Below are 18,585 nucleotides of genomic sequence, written 5' to 3'. Positions count from 1 at the left end.
CACGTGCACAGTCACCATTTGTGTTGTTGAAAAAAGTTCACTGCAAGGAATAAGCCATTGCTTTTGCAAAATTCTATCCCTTGTGAGCTTCAGTGGTGTTTCTTTTGCCCAAGCCACACTTAGGACGACTGATTCTTCTTCCTTGTTTCCATGTTTAGAATCCCTGTCGCCAGTAACCATCACTGCATCTTGATTCCATATTGGGTTCATTTCAGACGGCAGACATTGGTACACATCTCCAGTCTCTTCATCTTTGGGATTTGTGTTGGTGCAGATTTAAATAATAGCTGTATTATTTACAGCTATTCCTTGTCAGCATGTGGATATACTTCTATTACTGACAGCGTCGCCCTTCTGAGTAGATCCTGAAGTTTTCCTTTTGACAGTAAGTCCGACTCCACTCCTCTTCGAGTTGTCTTCCTCAGTATGATAGATGATCTGCTGTCTGCTTCAAAATGGGCAATACTGGTGCATTTCCGTTTTCCGACGCCCAAATCACCTTTCGTGTTCCATTTCATTCTTGACGATTTCCACTTTCCCTAGATTCATGTTCTGGACGTTCCATATCCCGATTATGAATGGATGTTCACAGCAGCTTCTCCTCAGTCTGATTTATGCAGTTTAGAAAAGGAGCTAGAAGTAGTACTCCATGTGTAGAAGTCCACTGTGCTTTGAGGAGGTAGGTGTTCTTCCTCCTCGCTCATATTGAGTGCCTTCCAATCGGAGGCACACTGTTGACGGTGTTCCCTTAATACTCATTCGGTTCCCACTAGTTCATGTTTCCAGAAGTAGATTTCCGTCTGTAAGCTCCACTGAAACCTGCCGGGCAGGGGTGACCCTGATCGTATTTGAAATACCAGTGGCCCCCTTCCAGCATCACAGCCACGTGGAAGCCTCCCAGTGTGATGCACTGACAGAGGGGTGGGGAAGCGCACAATCACAGACACTATCTCCCATGAGCATGGATGCAAAGTCCTAAAACGCTGCACATCACATCTAACAATGTAGAACAAGCATTAAACACCCTGAACAAGCAGGATTTAATCCAGGCATTAAAAAAAAAAAGCAAACTGAAAAATCAACTCAAGGAATTGCATCAATGGGCCAAGGAGGAAAATGCATATGCCTGGTAAAACTGAGCACACTCGTGATGGGAACGCGAAGCAAACTAGGAATAGAGGGGAGCCTCCCAGAGCCAATAAAGCACATCCGTAACAGTGCTAACGCTGGCGTCGTGTTTAACCGTGAGAACCTAGAGGAGATGCTTTCCCGCCAACAAGGGACGGCTCCTCCCACCCCCAACCATCACTGCTCGGACGCAACATCCAGCTGAGAGTTAATGTAATATGTCAAGAAAAGGAAATAAAAGAGACAGATTTGGGGAAAATAAAACTCTTTGTTTACAGATGACACGATTGCCAGCGTAGAAAATCCGAGAATCGACTGAAAACTTTGTGGAACTAATAAGCAATTATAGCAAAGTCATAGGATACAAGGTAAATATACAAAAGTCAACAGTCTTCCTCAATACTAGCAGTGAATAATTGGGATATGAAGTTATAAACACACCGTCATTTACATTGTTCTCAACAGGTGCTGTTGAGACGGTTTTTGTTGTTTGTTTTTTATTAACTACTTTTTTTTTATTAATTACTTTTATTGGGGGCTCTTACATCTCTTATCACAAGCCATACATTCATCCATTGTGTCAAGCACATTGTACCAATGCTGCATTCATCGTTTTCAAAGCATTTGCTTTCTCCTTGAGCCCTTGACAAGTTATAGATTATTATCTCCATATCTTACCTCGTCCCCTGTCGCCATTCACCCACTTTTCTGTCGTTCGGCCCTCTGGGAGGGGCTTATATGCTGATCCGTGTGATCCTTGTTGGGAGCTGGACATTGTGGATTGGGTTAAAGGAATTGACTCAGGTGGGCCTTGATGTGAGTGAGGCTTTGGGTTCATTTAACTAGAAGTTGGGTTTTCGTGACTGTGTGCTGTAGTCGTGGGGTTGCTATTGGGTCAGTTCTGACCCACAGCGATCCTGTGCACAACAGAACAGCACGCGCCCGGCCCAGTCCTGCGCCGTCTTCGCAACTGTTCGTATAGTGGAGCCCAACGCTGCGCCCCGGCGTCGGTCTCTCTCCTGAGGCTCTTCCTCTTCTCGCTGCCCCTCCCTCTGCCTGCCTGAGCCGGGGGCCCCTTTCCAGGAGGTGACTCTCCAAAGCACGTGAGGCAGGCAGTCTCACCACACTCGCTTCTAAGGAGCATGCCGGCTGTCCTTCTTTCAAGACAGATTTGTCTGTACTTCTGGCAGCCCGTGGTGCTTCCAATATTCTTCAGAGCCCCATCCTTCAAGGGCATCCATTCTTCTCCTGTCTTCCTGACTCTGTGACCAACGTTCACATGCACGTGGCCCATTGGAAATGCCAGGACTTGGGTCAGGTGCACCGTAGTCCTCATGGAGCATCCTTGCTTCTCAGCACGTAGAGAGATCTTGTGCCGCTGACTGGCCCAAAGCAGTGCATCGTTTGATGTTTGACTGCTCCTTTCATGAGCGCCGGTTGTCAGTGTGTCGTGCTGCGGAGGCTTGTGTGGTGCCGTGATGCTGGCAGCTACGTCACTGGTATTGCAAACACCGCAGGGCCACCCAAAGTGGACAGGGTTCGGCAGCTTCCAGACTTAGACCACGAGGATAAATCAGCTACAGGAAAGCTTGGGGACACTGTCATTTAAGAACGTTTGACTCACCATGGTATTGCCAGCTCCCAGGACAACCCTTGGCTCTTACAAACCCACTGCCACTGCCGGCCATCCTGCTCCAGTGGAGGGGAACCGCCCCGAAGTGGCTTCTGAGGCTGGAACCCTTTCTGGACGCAGACTGCTCATCTTCCCCGCTGATGGGTTCCAACTGCCTTTCAATTAGCAGCCCGGTGCTTAACCCACAGTGTCACCAGGACTCCCACTCTGACTCATCGTTAGTGCATGGTATTTCTCACGGAAGGATCGACAGGGAGCAGGGTCTGGAAATGGAATCACTCGTGAAACTGTTGAACCGATCGGGGTGAGGCGCCGAGGACAAATGCTCTTTGAGCAAGGGCCCAGTACACAGGCCTGTGCCTCCATCCAGAACTTTCAGCCTGTGTCAACCCTGACTCTCGCGTCCACATCAACCCATCGCCAAGTGCTGTCATTGCCACTTCCCGCTTCTCGGGTTCTTCCCTCCTCTACCCTTCTCGATCGAGTAGCGCTGACAAACCCAGAAGTGCACTAGGGGTAAGGCGGCGACTGCTCTCTGTGTAAGCTCTCTGAGCACGCTGCCACCACCCAGCCCTGGCTCCCACTTCCTCTCTCAGGCACCGAGAACAGTGCTGATCTCAACCGACACGGCTCGATGGCAGAGTCTCTGTCGCCCATCTTTCTGCCTGAGGAGAGGGACTCAGGTAACACGGGGCTCCTGGCACATTGGAGGCCCCCTGTGATTTTGTTGGCTGACGTTCTGCTCGTGGTGTGGGATGGAAAGGCGCAACAGCATGTGCGTGCCCAATTTCCCAACAGGGTGGCTTTGAGAGCCAACGACTTTCGTCAGGAAGTGTCCCGGGAAACGTCCTCAAATGAGTTGTCAGATTTAAGTTGGACTGATGTTCGGCTGTTCACCACGCAACCTCTACCCATTTAGCTCAGCGGTTCTCAACCTGGGGGTCCAATGACCCTTTCACAGGGGTCGCCTGATTCATCACAGTAGCAAAATGACAGTGATGAAGTAGCAATGAACATCATTTTATGGTTGGGGGGCCACCGCCACATGAGGAACTGTATTAAAAGGTTGCACCATGAGGAAGGTTGAGAACCATTGATTTAGCTGGATCGTCTTGGAACAGGGCATCTCCTTCTGTGACAAGGGGAGCCCCCAAGAGGCCATCGCTATCCACTGTCTACCGTGGCGTCTGCTGTGGATCTGCGTGGGCCCGGGCAGGGTTCAACAGCTCCGCGGTGGGAGTCTGGGTGACTTCTCAGTCTGTCGGCAGTTTCTGCAAGTGACCATCACGCCGTCTTCGCCCAAGCAGGAAGGAGGGGATCCTTGCCTCTTTTTGTTACGAAATAAGATGATGTTGAGAATGCTTTCTGGTGAACACTGGGCAAGGTCTGTCTGTCCTTTCAGCTGTCCGTGGTGCTTTCCACACTCTTGTGCAGCCCCACAATTCAAATGCATCAATTCTTCAATGGTCGCCTTTACTCGGTATCCAACCTTCACACGCATACGACGCAAACAGACCTGCCTAGGAAGAAGAAAACGTTCCTCAGGGGCAAGGAAGTCAAGACTTCGTCTTATGTACTTTGGGCATATTGTCGGGGGAGACCAGTGACAAGGAGGAAGGCCCTCAATGTGATGGACAGACGGACGGACACAGCGGCTGCTGCATCCCTGGGCTCAGGTGCGGTAACAATTGTGAAGACGGGGCAGCATGGTGCCGGGTTTCCTTCGGTTGTGCACAGGGTCGCGGCTGAGTGAGGAAGAGATGGCCCAAGTTTGTAGCGAAGAGGGCTGGCATGCCCACTGCCACCAGAGCATCCAGGCCTCATCCCTGATCAAGTGTAGACGAGGGCATGAGTGGGAGCCGCCCTTGGAGTCTGCCACAAGCACCCTCCACTTTCCAGAGGACAAAGTGCAGGCCTTTTGAAGCAGAAGGGCGCCCCATCCCTGTTGACACGTGTGCTTATCGGATTACCTGCCTCACAGTTCCTGTGGGGAGAAAGATCCCGTTTGGGGGAGGGGGAGATAAGTCTACCCAATGAAACGGTGCTTCAGACTGTCCTCCGCCCAGTGACACTCATGCTCCGTCCTGCATTTACACGACACTTTTGTTCAAAAGAGCTGGTACTCCATGCTCCTGGGAAAGGATCCTTGGGTTGATACGTCGCGGCATTGTTAATGCAGATAAAGCAGCTGCCGAACTCCAGGGGCTATAAATAGTCAGCCTCGATTGCTGCCGTGTGTGCTCTGCTGTTTCATTTCGCCTTTGTGTCCGGAGTTATGTAAAATGATGGCACGGCCAGGGGAGCAGGAGAGCTGAAGAGGTGTGGAAAGATAATGCCACTGAGTGGGCAGAGTCACAGAGATGCTCGGCAGTGGGTGTGCAGAATGAGTGGGAAGGGCAGCACCAGGTGATTCGCAAACGCCATCAGACTTAGTAATGGATTAACCCTTCACGGACTGAATCAGCTGGAGATCCAGCCCTCATGTCAAACTTTGCCAAAGGGTCTCCTGGTGGTTGACTTAAATTATGCCCACCCATGCAAAATAAATCGGATGCACAAGACCTCTTTAAAGTGCTGAAAGTCACGGATATCGGCAGCCCTAGTGTTTTGATAGCCCTGTGCCTGTGTGGAGGTTCCGGGTGATGCCCCCTGGGGGTGTGGCCTTCTTATAAGAGAGGCATTGAGAACTTCTCTTGGGCCTCTACCTTCCTGCTTGCCTGGCTCTGGAGTTGGTGGCCCATGTGGCCTGTTAACCCTGGGGTTGTGACTGCCTGCCGTGTTCCTATGGCCCTTGGATCCTCTGGCTGCTGGGTGAGTCTAAAGAGGGGCCCTGGCTAGCACGAGACCTATGGCCTTGAGCGGGACAGACCTCGGCTGCCTTCCTGACATACAACTCTTTCTTGCGCTCACGTTTTTTCTTACACGTATGTGCGTGTCACCGGTTTCATTTCTCTAGAAACCTCAAGCTAACAGACCCTCACGGACACAGCACAACTGCCCCCTTGGGTTTCCAAGGCTCTGAATCCTCCCCTTGCTCCTGAGGAGTGGCTGCTGGGTTTGAATCAAAATGCTGTCACCTCCAGAAGTGGAAGGAAACACATGTCCACTTGTCGCGGCCGCACTAGGGAGCTCAGCGTCCTCCCACAGTTTGCCGATGCTCCCCCAGCCACCACTGAGCTGGATCCCGGGTCCTGACTGGAAAGCAAGATGCTGGCTTTGAAGCACCGTCTTCTCAGCTCAGACAAAGTGACTCAAGTCTGCTCCCCGCCAGGCTCTGGGCGAAGTGCTGGACCTGCACAGGAGGCGCGGCTAACCTCGGATCCGTCTGGGCGGCAGGCAGGTGCTGAGGACTGGGAGGACAAGTCCACATCAAGCACCCTGCCTGTCTGCAGACCTCCCCAGGCGGCGGGCAAAGTCAGCCACCATTTCTAGGTCACTGTTGCGTTTACTGCCCACGGCAGCCTGGGCATGGCCCTAGGCATGGACACACACAGGGCAGGCCTTCTCCTGGCTCAGCCCTCTTGGTCCTCTCCCTCCTGGTGCTTACAGAATCCGGCTCTCAACCAACTCAGGAAAGCTATCAGTGCACCAGACACAAGGTCCTCCTCCCCCATGTCCTCCAATACATCCATCCCGCTAGCTCACCAGAGCCCTTCGTTTCTGTGGATGGACAATGGTTGTCGTCTATGTTTCTGCCACAGCCTTGAAGTCATCCTTACCTGTTCAGCGCTGTTTCAGAGCCATCTTCTTGGACAGCCCCGGCCTGCCCACAACGTCTTTTATTATTGCTAACAAGTCATTTTATTGTTACAGCTCTCATCACAATCCGCACATCAGTTGTATCAAACACAATTGGTACCTATGTTGCCATGATCATTTTCAAAACGTTCTGCTAGGGCCCTTGGTTTAGCTCCTTTTCCCTCCCTCCCTCCCCCACCCTCACAGACTATAATATAAACTATTATTATAATATAAACTATTATTTTCATATCTTACACCGTCCACTGTCTCCTTTTGTCCATGTTTCTGTGGTTTGCCTCGCAGGGCAGGGTGGGGTGAGGGGTTTATACATTGATCATTGTAGTCTGTTCCCCATTTCTACCCCCACAATGTCTTAAACATTGTCTTGATTCTTAATTTGTCCTGCCTGTGATTACTATCTATTAAAGCAAGGCGCCCTGGTGGGGTGGAGGTTACAAGTGGTCACTCTCTGAGGGAGACTGTCTTGGAAACCCCCAGGGGCAGCTCTACCCTGTCCTGAGACACAGCATGAGCTCAATCCCTGGAAGTAGGAAGTACAGGGCACGCTGTCTAAGTAGGTCAGAAATGAGAAGCATGAGGTGTGTGACCCAGGAGGTGGACGGCCAGATTAAGGACAGCAATGTGTGTCAGGCAGAGTCTAGCTGGGGGCTGTGGTGAGTTGAACTGTCTTTGAGGAAGGCCAACCAGCCCAGTCAATCCCCACAGGACCAAGTGGAACTGCCCTGTGGGGTCTCCCAAGCTGTCCATCTTACAGCATTAGACTGCCTCCTTTCTCCCGGAGCACCCGTGGGTTCCAACAGCAGACTTTGGGGGTCACAGCTGAGCCTTAACCACTGAGCCACCAGCGCTCCACTGAGGAGGAGTGAAAAAAACCCACACCAAACCCTCTGCCATCAAGTGGCCTCAGACTCATCCTGTCTCAATCACGGGTGGACAGAGGACAGAATGTGTCTGCTGGGAGGTCTCCCCAAACTGTTGACTTCCTCTCCCGAGTTCACTCAGTCTCCTCCTCTTTTGAGAGGCGACGACGCCACCTGCAGCTCCACTCATGCTGAGCTGCCTCCTGCAGGGCAGGGAAATTATGTTCCTAAATCAAACACTTTCCATGGATTTCCTATCTGGCTCAGGAACAGGCTTAGATGTCTGTGTCACTCCCCCCAGGTGCTGCGTAAAACAGCCTGCCATCTGTCCCTCCTCTCCACACTCCCCAACCCTCTTCCTACCATCCAGCCCAAGTGCCCCCCTGCTGGGTTAGCCGCTGGGATGAGAGTCAGGAAGTCCAGGCAAGCCCCCCAGTCGCTTCTTGGGAGTTGAGGCGGTCTGCTCCCGCGTGGGTTTACAGCCCTCTGGCACTGCTGCTTCGACACGGACTTGGTGGCAGTGGGTTAGGTTTGGGTCCTGCCTCCTCGGCTTTGTCCTGGGGCAAATGCTGCCCTTTTGATCTCAGATGGCCGATTATCCCATCTGTGCCTACACTCGGATGGCACTGTTCACCTGAACAAACCAAAGTACCTGCAGCCGTGGACTGGACCCCAACGTGACTCCAGACGAGAGCGAACTGCTCTCTATGGTTCCTCCACGCTGTCTATTTCTACAGAAGCAACCACCCTCTGCTTCCTCCCGAGGGGAGGCTGGTGGGTTTGAGCCCTTGACCTTGAGGTGTTAAATGGTCCAAAATGTAACCAGCAGCACTGATGTTCCCTGGCAATTGTTTGGCTGAAAGCTGAGCCAAGGGGGCGAGTAGAGTTCCAGGTCTTTAGAGTGGGCTAGGGTCTGTGGTCTCTGGTTCCACCAGTCGGCCGGGGGGCTTCTCAACTCTGCACTGCCAGCTCCAGGGCTGCCTCACTCCTACCACCGTGTGGAGCCGGGAAGGCTGCGGGGCGGATCATCCTCGCTCCACATGAATTAAATTGCTCTGCTTCTATTTTAGCAATCTGCATCACCAAGTTTTAGCAACTGTTGTAGCTGAGCCTTCTCTTCCATCCAAGCACAAAGATGCACTATGCTGGTGGGATTATGGAAGCACCATAAACCTTTCTTTTGCCACAGGATCCCAAAGAAGCTTTCAAGAGCATGCTCTTTCATCCAGACCTTGGTACCGGGGAGCACGTGTACAAAACCAAGGGGTCCTGGTGGCACGGTGGCTAAAGCACCTGGCTGCCACCTGAACCAACAGCTGCTCCACAGCAGAGATGAGGCCGCCTACTGCTGCTAGCCTTGGGAACCAGTTCGCTCCAGCAGCTGGGAATCCAAATCAACTCTACAGCAGTGGGTTTGGCTTCTGTTGGAATCCACAAGACGCCTGCCTAGAAGCCAGCATTCCCAGGGACGGGCATCAGGCTGCTCTCACGGCAGGGCCAACCCCTCGCCATTGTCCAACTCAGTGCCCCTACGCCCAACAGAAGGAAACACTGCCTGGTCCTGTGCCAGCCACACAGGGTCCTACAGCTAGCTCAAGTAGAATTTCCTTCCACTAGCCAGTCTGAAAAGGGACTGAGGAACAGGTGATCTGCACGTGAAGGTAGTCCCAATCAACTTTTAATCTCCCCCAGGTAAGAGATCGCAACTGAGTGCACCCCAGCACAGTGTTCCCTTACAAACATGCACAGAGCTGGACCCTCAGAGAAAGTGAGCACTGAAATCCGAGGCTCTCGCGATTAATCACGGCCAGACATGAGAATCCATGTGGAACTCAGCATTGCAAGAACATTCCTGAGACCTGAGAATGGCCAGACTGGTTCAGATCCCACTCAACGGCACAAAACCACCGCGGGGAAGCTGGAGGATGTAGGCACGAATCCCCGACAGGTCTGAGGTCTCCTTTTCCAGCACTCCTCAACGTCCCAGAGCCACATGGACTAAGAGCATCTGTCTACCCTCAGAAACCATACAGAATGTTGCTGGTCTTCAAGTCTTCCTGCCCAGCCGTAGTCCGGGAGCTATGCTGAACCGCGAGGCACCATCGCGACACACAGGCCTTCTCCAGGACAGATGTGGTGCTAAGGGATGCGCTGGCTGGAAACCCAACCCCATCATTCAGAATGCAGGTCACCACCTAGCCTCCTCCCCTGTAACCACGGAAGTGCCCCATACACAGGGTTTCCATGTCTGTACACTCGTCAGCAGTTCAAAACCACCCAGGATCCAAGGAAGAGAGCTTTGCAGTCTTTACCAACAAGCAGTTCTACCCCATCCTGTACGGTGGCCGTGTTGTTAGGTGGCTTAAGAAGACCACTAGCTGCTCCATGGAGAACGGGTGTGTTCGGCCCCTGGAAGTTAGTCTTGGAAACCCAGAGGTTCACTGTCCTCTAGGGTTGCTACGAATTGGAAGTGACTCAAATGAGGCTGGCTGGTACTTATCTGTGGGCCATTTTCCTGCACCCACCCACCCGGACTCGGATGCTCGCTTACACTCTCGTGTTCACTCACCTTATCCACATTTGGCACCATTTTCCCCATCACCAAAAGTAACTAGCCTGCTCTTTCTTCACCCCCACCAACGAGCATCTTTGTAGTCTACTTCTACCTAGGCAGAATTGTTTCATAAGCACTGCAGCCTCCGTGTCTCTGTATGTTCACAACGCAGTGCTCCCGGTCTATACCCTTCTGCTGCGTGCTGAGCAGCACGATTTCCCTAGCACTCGTCGACGGACACTTGGGCCACTTTCATTCGTTGGCTACTGTGAATTTTAATTCTACTATCCACTCACTGCCACTGAATCGATGCCGACTCACAGCAAACCTGTAGGACAGCACAGAACTGCCCGAGCGCTCCAGCTTCCTCCCTGACACCACCACCCCGCCAGAAACCACAGCAGTTACCAGCTAGGAACAAGAAATCATTTGGTGCCCATGGAGTTGAGGGAGCCCACCCTGTTAACAGAAAACCATGCATCGAGTATATTCTGTGCTGAATCTTCAAGACTGGGGCGTAAACAAGTATTAAGACAGCTGAAGCCAAGAACCGCTGCCTGAGACCATGCTGACAGAGACCTACAGCTGCCGTTTGGGTTTGAGGCTGCACGTTTTCACACAGCAGACTGCCTGTTCTTCTGCAGTGACTGGCAGGTTCGAACACCCAACCGACAGCAGAGCTGGGCATTGTGGGTGAATGCACGTAGAGGCTGGGAGAAGGGCTTCAAGGCCTAAGCCAGGGCCGTGGTGGATGTGACACACTTTCTCCTGGCCACAAAATGGGGGCACCCCTCCTTGTCACCTCTAGGTTAAATCCACACTGGACGGATCACAGCGAGACCCAACTGTGGACTTCATCACGGACGGCTGGTGGTTCAAACCCTCAGGGGCACTGGGGCAGAACACCCTGGTGACCGGCTTGCATACTCCAGCCAAGCTAGCGCTATGGGAAAGCTCTGCTGCTTCATGAGGTCGCAGGTTGGAATGGACCTGACGGCACCCACCCCAGAGTAGTACTCACCCCGGGCTTTGTGGTCCACACCATGCCCCCTTGTTAATCTGATACCCATTAAGAACAGTCTGCCTCTAGGAACACTGGCTATGGCAGTCAAGGTCATGTGCACACCTGGTCAGGCCAGGAAGGAGTCTCAGGGGCACCCTCCATTTTCCCACAAAACAATTTTGGCTAAGAACCTGGTCTCAGGAACAAGGGGAGTCCACGCCTTGTTGAAAGGCACCCCACGCCATGTGACCGAGGAAGCCTGGCATGCTTTCAAGAACAAGCCCATCCAGGCAGAAGCTGGGTGCCCCACGCAATGAAAACCAGGAGCTCACAAGGCTTTTCCAGGGCAGCTTTATTTCAGACTAGGCCATGAACTCATAGGGGATGGGCTCCAGCAGCTCGGGCTCCTTCCCATTGGTCCGCACAAAGTGGGCCTCTCGTGGAGGGGCAGGCTGTTAAAATAAAAGCACAGGGGACCAAGTAATTACATGAAGTTCTAGTAACAGAACTGCAAACCGCTCACAGCCCACTGCACTCAACTCTACGGCGTTACCTTCTGTCCAGAGAGGAAACTTTCAGAGCCACCACCACCCCCCCTCCCTCCTGTCCAGCCCTCACCTGGCGCTTCAGCTGCACCCAGGTGCCCTTCTCCTTGGCCTCCTTCTTCTTCTGGTCGTTCTCCTTCACGCGCTTCAGGAAGCTGTCCCGGCTCTTCGAGTGCTTAATGTGCTCAATGCGCACGTTGATTCTCTTGGCGAGGATCTTGCCCCTGGAAAGAACAAACTGATGAGAGCCCGACAGAGACAGAACCCCAATCCCGAGGAGATTGCTGGGCACTCTCATTAAGAAAGAAGTCTTAAAGACACAAGCCACTGAAACACAACCAGCGGGCCCAGTCTCAAAACTGTCTGACAGGCTCAAAACCACAACACGAGGCTACGCTACCCAGAAAGCCCACCACAACCTGTTTCCTCTGACAGGATCCAAGACAAACACCCAGTTTGCCTGAGTTTAAAAAGGATATTTCTTTTGCCCCACTTGAATGACCAATAAAGACATAAGTCCAATTGGCAAAGTGAAAAGGGGGTGTGTGCCTGAGTTCCCCCGAGAAGTATGACATCACATACTTGACTTGCTTGTTCACAATAATGCCGACAGCGTGCTGGGTCACGTTGTAGACGCGTCCGGTTTTGCCGTGGTAGCATTTGTGTGGCATCCCCTTCTGAACAGTGCCCATGCCCTGGGAGAAAAAGACCGTTAGACCCGCAGCACCTCCTGCCTTTTAACCCCACCTCACAGCTAAACTGCCCAGACTGGGTTTTCACGTGGCAGCTTGGAGCTCTCAGAGCCGGTGAAATGGATTTTTCACATTGCTTCAAAGCAATCAAACAGATCATCATCATCAAGCTCAAGTGCCTGGCTGCGTAGAAATTCGGACAGAAGAAAGCTTATCAACAGCCATCTCCATCCCGGTCAATCATTAAACCTGGCAGCATGCCTTCTGATTAAGACCAAACCCCACTGTTTCGGGCCAACCTTGATGCTTACCTTGATGTCCACAATGTCACCTTTCTTGTAGATTCGCATGTACGTGGCCAGGGGAACGACGCCTGCAAGACAGCATGACCAACATCAAGATAGCATGCGGCCTAAGATTCATTCGCCACCAGCGCACGCACACAAACAGGTACACTCTAGTCTCCTAAAAGCAAAAGCTACTGGATCACAAGAAACCAAAGCTTCATTCTGGGCCACTAAGTAGTTATTTAGCTAAGAAACTGCTATATAAAAGGCCTAATTTTTATCCATGATACAGTAAGCTGGGTGGGTGGGCCCGGTCACGGAAAGCCACTTAAGGAATACTCTGCGGGAGCCCGCCCGCTGGCTTCCCACTGGGGATGGTCGACTCACCATGCTTCCTGAAGGGCCTGGAGAACATGTAGCGGGTGCCCCTCCTCTTTCCCTTGGTGTTCGTCATTTTGGCAGGTCACTGAGAACACAAAGTATAAAAGTGTTATGTGAACATCGAGAAGGGCCTGTGGCCCTTGTTAGCGGACTAAGCAGTTAGGGCGCACTTATAAAAAGCTGGAGACCAAGCCTATTTCCTTTCAAAGATAAACCCACCAGACTGTCCTATAACCCAGACTCGCTCCCTCAGATTCCCCCACCCAGGAAGGAGGCAGGCAGGCACCAGACCAGGGCACAGGCCCCAAACCCTAAACTGGAAACCACAAGCCAAGCCACTAGCCTCTCCTTAGGCCTTATGAACCCAACAAGACCCCACCCTCTCGACAGGCACAGCTCCCTCTGGTTGCCAATGGCACTGGAGTACAAGTTAGAGTGCCCCAAGAGCCAGCCCCCAAATTGTACACCACGTATCAATCCAACCCTAGGGTGGCCACCACGCTTTCCTACCTGGCCTCTCTTTCACACATAAGACCTGTCACAAAATGCGAACGTGGTTCACATTTCCAGTTACTTAATCACCACCACCACCTCCATCCGCGTCACACAAAACCCACACCCAGTGCCACTGCGTCAATTCTGACACCCTATAGGACAGGGTAGGATTCCCTATAGATTTGAGATTGGAACTCTTGCCGGGAGAGGAAGCCTCACCTTCCTCTCACGTAACCTGCTCACTAGGAAACGCACAGGGTAGCAGAGCAGGGGAAGGAGCAGCCTCAACCCCACCTGGGTCTGCCAGGAGTCCTAAGGCACCCTTATCTATAGGCATTCTCTATCAACTTTCCCCAAAGGCCCATCCAGCCGCCCTGAGGAGTGCTTCTGATCTCTGTTCCTTCAAGGGCAGAAGCACCTCCAGCAGCAGCTCCAACCACAAGGCTTAGTTAAATGTGGCAGCAGTGCCTCAGGCATTAAAAATAAAAGCTGGTCTCCAAACGCTCCTTTAACTCCAAAAAAGAAGACAGGCTTTCTACTCTCATAAGGAGTTAAAAGTCTGGGAAATCCAGAGGCAGTTCTACCTGTCCTTTACAATCACTACGAACTAAATTGGTGGCAGCTGTGTTTGGGTTTCACGTTGAACGACTCTCGCGTCTACATGCCACAGGACCCTTTCCAGGGCCAAGTGTGAGGCAGCCGTCTACCTCTAAATCCCAAGCACCTCGCTGTCAAGGTCCCCTGTATTTATGGACTTGCTTATAAATGGAGATGCCCTGCAGGTCCAGGCCACAATAGACTGCAAGTTATTTCTGTCTCCAGAGGCCTCGCCCGGCCTTCCCCCCAACAAACCCGTTTCCTCAGGTAAGAAACCCCTTCTCACAAGACCATTTTCGCGGGCACTGCCTTAGGGCAGGCTCTGTCAGGCTGCACCGTGTCTGTTCGACTCACGGCAACGTTACACACAACCGAATGAAACATTGCCTGGTCTGCACCATCCTTCTTAGGTTTGAGGCCATGGCTGCAGCCACCGTGTGGATCCATCTCCTTGGGGCCTTCTTCATTGTCACTGCCCCTCACTGACCTCTCCTGACAGGTCCGTAGCCCGGGAGACAAAGCCTTCCATAGATAAGACTAGAGGATACCGATCTTACTGGGAGCCAATACCAGATTCCATTCCGATGCTGCCTAAGGCTTCTGAAGCTAGAGGTTAACCCACACATGAAAAAATGAAGGCTGAGTCAGGTGCCTTTTTCCCTGCCCCTCCTATCCAGGACACCCCAAAATACCAAACACGTGCAAGTCCTAGAATCAGACAACACCTCCTCTGGGCGCACACGGAGGTGCTTACGATCCGGGCTCTACGTGGGAAAGCGTTCGGAAGTCAGGACGTGCTCAGGGAGGTTGGAGGGCGCGGTGCGGGCCCAGGATGCCACCGAAACGGGGTCCCCAGCGCCGTTCCCGCCACCCCGTCACGCTCGCGTCCCACAATGGCCACAAGCCCTCCCGCCGCAAGGAAGGCCCCGGCGACCGCCCGAGACACCAGGCCCGGGGCTGAGGCAGTGGGAAGGTGGGGCCGGCGGCCTCCCAGACGACGCTCGGTCTCGTCCCATCGCAGCGACCTGTCCCCCGGCGGGGCCTGCAGCACCGCAGCCCGGCCCTCCGTCCCCGGCTCCGCCCGCCCGCAGACCCCAGGTGAGACCGACTGCCCTTCGGGGTCGTGCTGCTTCGCTTTCGGGGTTCCTGGGCCCGGGCTCGCGCCTGCAAAACCCCAGGCGCCGGGAGCCACGCGCACGCCCTACCTGCAAGATGGCGGTTCCGGCCGAAAAGAAGGGGGCGGGCCGCTGCGCACGACTTTCAAGGACCTGCGGGCTGTCCGCGGCGCCGCCTGAAGGAACCAGCGGCCGAAAGCCGCGGCTTAGCCCCGGGGAGGAGTCGCTCCCGAGAGCAAGGGCCCGGGTCTGTGAAGCCAGTGCCCTCTGTTGCGAGAGAGCTGACCAAACTACAACTGCTGACCCTCGGATATTTCCAGGCAGCCCGGAGAGGGGGCCTTCCAAGGCAGCATCAGGACGCTACGCCGAGCGTCATGCCGTCAGGCGCGGCGTCAGAGCCGAAACCGGAAGTTGGCGTGCGTGCGCGTCCGCGGGCGCGGGCTCTTTGGTTCACGGGAACGTGTGTGCTAACTTTCAGCCGTAGTGAGGCGAGGGTATCACCCCGTTTGTCTTCGCAAGAGTTTTCTGTTTCTCGGAGGGTCCACACGTAGTTTAGGTGCGTAAATTGCTGCGAGCAATCTGGAAAAATCTGGTATAATTGAAAGTTTCAAATGTTATGCCCTAGCAAACCAAAACTCCAAACTCACTGCCATTGCATAATACTAACTCACCGCGACCCTATAGGACAGGGTGGAACTGCCCCTCTGGGTTTCCCAGACTCACTCTGTGCGGAAAAGCTCCCTCTGTCCCCTGAGGAGAGACTGGTGGTTTCGAACTGCAGACCTTGCAGCTTGCAGCCCAACTCGGAGCCACTACTACACCCCAGGGATCCTTTAAGACAGCGGTTCTCAACCAGTGGGTTGCGACCCTTTGGAAAGGGGTGTCAAAGGACCCTTTCACAGGGGTCGCCTAAGACCATCGGAAAACATATTTCTGATGGTCTTAGGAACCAAGACAGGCTCTATGTTCTCCAGGGAGGTCCGCCCACATGCAGATAAACGCCCACAGTGGAGTACCCATGCTACACCATGCTTCAAGACAAAATTTCATTTATTTGTAATTAGAAGTAAATATTTCATAATATATAATTACATCTTGCTTTTGCGATTCATCACTAGGCTTTAATGATGTTCAACTTATAACAATGAAAATACATCCTGCATATCAGATATTTTACATGATGATTCATAACAGCAGCAAACTTACAACTATGAAGTAGCAACAAAAGTAATGTTATGGTTGGGGGCCACCACAACCCGTGGAACTGTATGAAAGGGTCGCTGCATGAGGAAGGTGGAGAAGCGCTGCTTTAAGGCCCCGCATTCCACGTCCAAACGTATGCCCTAGAGAAACTCACTTGGGAACAGTGGTGGGCATAGAAACTGCACCATCAAACATTTAGAAATGTCGGTTAAAAAGAACAACAAACACTGCCATCCAGTGGAATCTGACTCGCAGTGATTAAATTTACTACCACCCTTGCTCTTAGCAGCCTACAGCTTACCTAACAGCACCACCTTGTGAATCAAGATTAATTTGGAAATTTATACAGTAAAACAAGATCAAGTTCAAAGGCATCATGATGAGACTTAAAAAAAGACATAATTATCCAGGAACCATGGTGGCAGAGTGGGTTACATGTTGGCCTACTAATCACAAAGTCAGGAGTTTGAAGCCACCAGTCACTCCTCAGGTGACAGGTAAGGTTGTCAACTCCCATAGAGATCGGTCTTTAAGCCACAGAGGCAGTTATACCCTGTCCTATAGGGTTACTATGACTTGGAATGGGTGGGATAGCAGTGAGCTGTTGCTTTTGTTAATGTGTCATCGTCAGTTGCCAGTTGAGTCCATTGATGCCCAAGGCAACTCCATCCACAACAGAAGTAAATGCTGCCTGGTCCTGCCATATCCAACCTCTTCTTGATCCTTAGCAGGTATTATTACTGCCGGCATGCCAGTCCATCTAACTGAGGTGGCTCCCTTACCTTTGCTGCCCCTCTCAACTTGACCAGACACGATGTCACCCCCTGGGATGGACGCCCCCATGCCCCTCCAAAGTCAATGAGCTAAGAATGTCCTATTGTGATCCATAGGACTTTCACGGGTTAGTTTTCAGGAGCAGGTTGCCAAACCTTTGCTTCCTTGCCTGTCTTAGTCTGGAAGGTCCACTGGAACCTGCCCACCCTGGATGATCTTGCTGTTATGTTTAAAACTGGTGACATAGCTTCCAACTTGATAGCAACATGCAAGCCAACAAAATGTGCCATATGTGTCTCTATCTATCTACTTTCCACCTTCAAAATGTTGCTGTTGCTTTGTGTTTGCCTCACAAAAGCTTGAAGTTTCTTCCCTGAAGAATTCTATGCTTTGTACGTTACACCAAGTCAAAATGGCCGTTTGGGCACCCACAAGAAATTCAAGTCGTGTTCTTTTTCAATGGCCCTTGAGTTTGGGGAACAAAAAGAAGTCTGCAGGGGCAAGACATTAAGACTTTATCATCAGCGAGGTGAGGTTTCCCAACAGAATTCTTATGGGACCACCCTTGCTGTCCTCACGGAATGAGCAGGAACAGTGTAGTGGTGGAAATGCAGCTTTCAGTTTCTTCAAACTTCTTCCTAAAAGCCGGTGGACTTTGAGTCTCTACTAAAACCACACTTAAGAACAAGAACAGTTTATTCTAATAATGTGGCACTGTATGATACTCACTGTTCTGACATGATCGCTGAAGACAAACGGGTGCATAAGTAAATGTGGTGAAGAAAGCCGATGGTGCCCAGCTATTTAAAGATGTAGCATCTGGCTTAAAGATGAAAGGCTTGAAGTTAAGTGGCCATCTAGCAGGGAAGCCACAAAGCCCACGTGGAAGAAGGACACCAGCCTGGGTGACCCTGAGGGGTCGATGTGGATAGGTATCAGAAGTTCAAAACAAGCAATCAAATTGATGTGAAGGAGCATGGACAAAGTGGAGACCCAAAACCCACCTGTAGGATAAGTGTACAGTCCCTCACAAAAGGACCACATGGAAGGGATGATGAATCTAGGGTGGGGCATAGCACCGATGAAACACATAACTATCCTCTAGCTCCTTAATATTTCCTCTCCTTACTATTAAGGTCTTTGTTTTACCTACCTAATCACCTTAGACCTGTGTATGTTCATTTGTTTAACTAAGAGTGTTTGACACGCGAAAGCCAAGAAAACCCTTCAGAAACAGTAACCGGAGTAATGATTCCCTGAGGGTACGGGAAGAGAGAGAGAGGAACGGGGGAAGGGGGAGCTGATAGCAATGATGGCTGTATAACCCCACTCTAGGGGACTGAATAACAGATTTGCAGGCGAATGGATACATTGGATGGTAAAAGATATGGCAAAATAATATTAATAATATATAATCTAACAATAAGTGTTCCTGCAGGGTAAGGTGGGAGAGGGAGGGGAGAAAGGGGAGCTGATACAAAGAGTTCAAGAAGAAAGAAATTGTGTTGAAACTGATGGTTGTAGCAATTGTAAAATTATGCTGGATCTAACTGAAT

General features: G+C 51.9%; 1 protein-coding gene and 2 non-coding genes across 4 annotated transcripts; all 3 read right to left on the bottom strand.

Annotated features, from left to right (window-relative positions):
* Positions 1-11,277: 11,277 nt before the first annotated feature.
* On the bottom strand, positions 11,278-15,217 carry RPL21 (ribosomal protein L21). 2 transcript variants are annotated; one of them, XM_075562791.1, is made up of 6 exons: positions 15,143-15,217; positions 12,852-12,930; positions 12,489-12,550; positions 12,068-12,180; positions 11,559-11,709; positions 11,278-11,392 (listed from the first exon to the last, which is right to left on the bottom strand). In XM_075562791.1, exons 2-6 carry the CDS (start codon positions 12,916-12,918, stop codon positions 11,303-11,305), a joined length of 483 nt encoding a protein of 160 aa, XP_075418906.1. In that variant the 5' UTR covers positions 12,919-12,930; positions 15,143-15,217; the 3' UTR covers positions 11,278-11,302. The 2 variants fall into 2 exon arrangements, with proteins under 2 accessions (XP_075418906.1, XP_075418907.1); XM_075562792.1 differs by lacking the exon at positions 15,143-15,217 and adding an exon at positions 15,050-15,118.
* LOC142462054 (small nucleolar RNA SNORA27) lies at positions 11,903-12,029 on the bottom strand. Its single transcript, XR_012787199.1, has one exon. It is a non-coding gene; the product is annotated as a small nucleolar RNA SNORA27 (small nucleolar RNA).
* On the bottom strand, positions 12,278-12,349 carry LOC142461982 (small nucleolar RNA SNORD102). The gene has a single exon (XR_012787137.1). It is a non-coding gene; the product is annotated as a small nucleolar RNA SNORD102 (small nucleolar RNA).
* Positions 15,218-18,585: the final 3,368 nt, after the last annotated feature.

Source organism: Tenrec ecaudatus, chromosome 11, assembly GCF_050624435.1.
Source record: "Tenrec ecaudatus isolate mTenEca1 chromosome 11, mTenEca1.hap1, whole genome shotgun sequence".
Taxonomy (NCBI): Eukaryota; Metazoa; Chordata; class Mammalia; order Afrosoricida; family Tenrecidae; genus Tenrec; species Tenrec ecaudatus.
Note: the sequence above shows the minus strand (reverse complement) of the source record. Positions and strands in the feature narration are given on the sequence as shown.

What these genes read in the sequence shown, in the direction of transcription:
- RPL21 (XM_075562791.1), bottom strand. Translation starts at nt 12,918, where the DNA reads ATGACGAACACCAAGGGAAAGAGGAGGGGCACCCGCTACATGTTCTCC. An exon ending in ATTGTGAACAAGCAAGTCAA is followed by an intron (nt 11,710 to 12,067) that starts GTATGTGATGTC and finishes TGTTCTTTCCAG; the next exon opens with GGGCAAGATCCTCGCCAAGA. An exon ending in GGGTGCAGCTGAAGCGCCAG is followed by an intron (nt 11,393 to 11,558) that starts GTGAGGGCTGGA and finishes TTATTTTAACAG; the next exon opens with CCTGCCCCTCCACGAGAGGC.